This window comes from Cucurbita maxima, unplaced genomic scaffold (assembly GCF_002738345.1).
Source record: "Cucurbita maxima cultivar Rimu unplaced genomic scaffold, Cmax_1.0 Cma_Scf00007, whole genome shotgun sequence".
Classification (NCBI taxonomy): Eukaryota; Viridiplantae; Streptophyta; class Magnoliopsida; order Cucurbitales; family Cucurbitaceae; genus Cucurbita; species Cucurbita maxima.
The window spans coordinates 4,317,666-4,321,495 of NW_019272023.1; the positions used below are offsets into that span (position 1 = coordinate 4,317,666).

The 3,830-nt window shown below is 31.9% G+C and overlaps 1 protein-coding gene across 1 annotated transcript; it reads left to right on the forward strand.

Moving 5' to 3' along the window:
- The first annotated feature begins 1,474 nt into the window (after positions 1–1,474).
- LOC111481516 (kirola-like) lies at positions 1,475–2,111 on the forward strand. The gene is made up of 2 exons (XM_023126969.1): positions 1,475–1,690; positions 1,768–2,111. Exons 1-2 carry the CDS (start codon positions 1,504–1,506, stop codon positions 2,031–2,033), a joined length of 453 nt encoding a protein of 150 aa, XP_022982737.1. The 5' UTR covers positions 1,475–1,503; the 3' UTR covers positions 2,034–2,111.
- Positions 2,112–3,830: the final 1,719 nt, after the last annotated feature.

Sequence of the window (3,830 nt, forward strand, 5' to 3'; positions counted from 1 at the left end):
TTTTTTTTTTTTTTTTTTTTTGTTTAATTTGTTCTTAAATCATTTGAAGTTTTTAATTTCATCTCTTATGTTTTTTTTTTTTTTTTTTAAATTTAGTATTTAGGATTTTATTGAGAAAATTAGAGTTATGATAAAAGGGAAAACAGGCTTAAAAAAATAGGTCAAAGTCAAAAGAGAGGCATACTGTAGAGGTCCAAGTGGAACCCTATCAAAGAACCTGCTAAAAAGAAAGAGAGGGGGGATTGAGAGAACCTAGAGAAAGAAGAATCGCCGGAAAACTCATGGATCACCGTCGGAAGTCACCTGCAGCCACGATTTTGAGGCAAGAACTCGTCGTAAGAAGGAAGGAGATTTGAGTGACTGAAGCTTCATTTTCCGTCAAGAACCGAGAAGATCCACAAGTTAATCTTTCATGATTTTTCCTCAAATCCAAGTTATTTACGAGTTAAGGTATGAGATTTTGATATATTCTTCTCAAAAGTATTCTCCACAGGTTTTGTGAAGGAACTTGGTTGGAACTATGGCTGGAAATTGCTGCTTCGAGAGTTCATTTAAAAAATGGTAAGAGTGAACGTACCTACTTTCGATGTCCATAAATGGGTCTATGTTGGATTAAAATTAAAGAAAAAAAAATATTAGGACATTGTCAAATTAGGATCTACAACTTTACCGAAAAAATGAATTGATTTGAAGTTTAGATTAAAAGATATGAAAATGAGAAGAGAAGAAAATATTAATCGAATCCTACATTACGATTTCTAGGAGGAGAAAGAAAATTTTTCGGTACCCACATGTCAATTAGCGGGAGGAACGACGTGTTTGAGCAACCGGTATACACGCGTCAATGGAGAAGAACTCTAACTCTCAAAGGAACCCTTTTATTTCATGACCAAGGCTTTTAGTTGGTCATCACTAATTGTAATGCATCTTCTCAAGATTTCCATAGCAGTTGTCACTTATTTAGTTGAGTATCTATAACTGCTTAAGCCTACTTTAGAAGATATTGTTCGCTTTGATTCGTTATTACGTATCGTTATCAGTCTCACAATTTTATAACTCGTTTACTAAGCTCTAATACTATTTGTAATAGTACAACCTTAATAAATATTATTTTATTTAACCTGTTACACATCACTGTTAGTCTCACTGTTTTAAAACGTGTCTAATTTTACATAAATCTATTTTGTTTCCGTTATCGTTCAAATTTCCTCAATTAAAATAGCTTCATTGCTTCATATTTTCCCACTTGCAATTTACACAATCTCCCCTACAACTAAGAGCTAAATGGAATATATATATATAAATAAATAATGGGACTCGAATCTTAGCTCTTTAATGACCATATTGAGAGATGCTTTTTTTTTGGAAATCATACTGAAAAAAGAAAGAACAAAGATGCACATCAGCACCACTTTTTTTTTTTGTTGCTATAATTGGCTATAAAAAGGCCCCTCCAATGACCATGAATGAGCATATTTGAAGCTACTTCAAAAGCTTGAAAAAATGGCTCAAATTGCTAAGGTCTCACACGAGGTGCAGCTTAGATCTTCTGGTCACAAGTTCTATGAATTCCTTAAGAACAAAATGGACTTTGTGTTTCAAATGTTCCCTGAAATTTATAAGAGCTGGAAGGTTGTGGAAGGAAATGGTTACGCTCATGGCAGCGTCATCTACTTAAAATATATTGTTGGTAAGTATCTTTTTATCATCTTTTTAATCGATTTTGTATTGTTTAGAGTTAACCAATTACAATATGCTTAAATTTAGATGGTCCATCTGAGGTGATTGAGAGGCTAAGTATGGATGATGCTAACAAATCATTAACATTCGAGTGGGTGGAAGGAGATTTATTAAGAGATTTTGAAGTATTTCAAATGAAAATTGAAGTTGTTGAGAATGGTAGCAATGGGAGCTCAGCTAATTGGTCCATAGAGTATGTGAAGGCAAATGAAGATGTGGCTCCACCACATAACTATCTCCTATGTGTGGCTAAAGTCAGCAAAGGCGTTGATGATTACCTTTGCAAAAACTGAACTAAAACCAACCCATCTTGGCTTGGCTATTGAAATATGATCTTAATGTTCTTATATTATGTACTTCTAATGCTTAATTGCAAGAAATAATAATCATCTATGATGCCTTATTCCATTCCGTTTTTTTTTTTTTTTTTGTTAGACGTTTGTTTACGGTTTAATGAGAATCTTTGAGCCCGAATTTCAATGTGAGACAGAAGAGAAAAACGCTTACAAAAATTACTAACAAAAAAGTATAGAGTTATCAAAGACACTTTGATCTTGTCACTTAGTTCTTTCGACTCAAATTCTTGATGAGATTCATTATAGACGTTTGAGTCATCCAAATTCATCAAGAAACAAAGAAGATTAAGGGGAAAGGATTACACCGTTTAAGTTTAGTTTTTCTTTAGATTTGCGAGTTTCTTTATGAAATTAGTTAAAAATATTTTGAGATCAACCCAGAAGAACTATAAGTTTTGTTTTAGCCTACTTTGAATGAGTTTATTTCTTTAAGGAGTCCGACCAACCTAATGAAGTTAAATTTGTTCAAAGTTGAATTAAAACTCTTTCATTTTAGCGAAAGAACCCAGTTGAATTGAACTACTAGATATGAAAATCAGAAGAAATTAGAAAATGTCACGATCCAAATTTCAAAGTTTGGAAACCTAGATTGACACTACAACGACAAAACCAAAAATAGATGAAAATTAAAATATAATAAATTGACCTAAAAGTTAAATTAAATAAAAATAAAAACCAAACATAAGATAATGTTGTGTTCACCAAGCAAGTTGGTACAATTATAAATCAAAATACAAAATTCTCAAATAAAAAATAATGAATTGACGTTCCGAAATAACCCGCACGGTAGCCACACAACTCTTGAACACTCCCCACATCGACGAATATTTGAAAAAGAAAAAAAATAAAGGGATTGAATATAAAAATATTTCATAAACAATTTATTTGTACTAATTCCTAATAGGTCTCCACGAATATTTTTTGGGCAACTTGTACTAGTCATCATCAATCAACCACCACTTTAGAATATTCTTTCATCAACACTTGATAGAGGAAGAATAAAGTTTTTTTTCAGTATATATAATCTTTCACAAATTATGAGTCGGGTAACACTTTCACTTGAATTCTCTATCGACTATATGTCATAACTCAAATTTTAAATCTTCGAAATCCTAACGAGACTAAAAGGATGATAGTGAAAACAAATAAAAATAAAAACAAAAAGTAAAATAAAATAAGAAAATGCAGTAAAACTAAAATCAAAATAAAATCGAACAACACCATGTTAAAGTACAAAATTATGTATAATTATAGGACGATGTTGCTCAAATTTATCAAAAACGGGAAATGAGTTTGGGATACAGTTATAAAATGAAGTACAAGACTCATGTACAAGATGGACTGACGCTCCAGAACAACTCTTCTGTGACCGCACAGCTCTCGAACACTCCTCTAGACCGATACTTGAAAAAGAAAAGGAGAAAAAGGTGGGTATATAAATACTTATAAGCATCCATTTCTTAATAAGTTTTCATCTATCTGGCTTTAGGAAGTTTGAGCCTATTCTTATAACCAATTGAGCTTCTATGTAGGACACAAAGATTCAAACCGTTCATCATGTGTCAACTACCTATGTAGCCCCAAGTCTCTTCCAAGACTGATTAACGAGACGTCAGTCTGGACCATTTCTACCATCTCCCTAATAGTGGACTACTAGATTCTTATTTGATTACATCTTTATTACGATCTTGGTTTTTTTTTTTTTTTTTTTTTTTTTTTTTTTTTTTTTTTTTT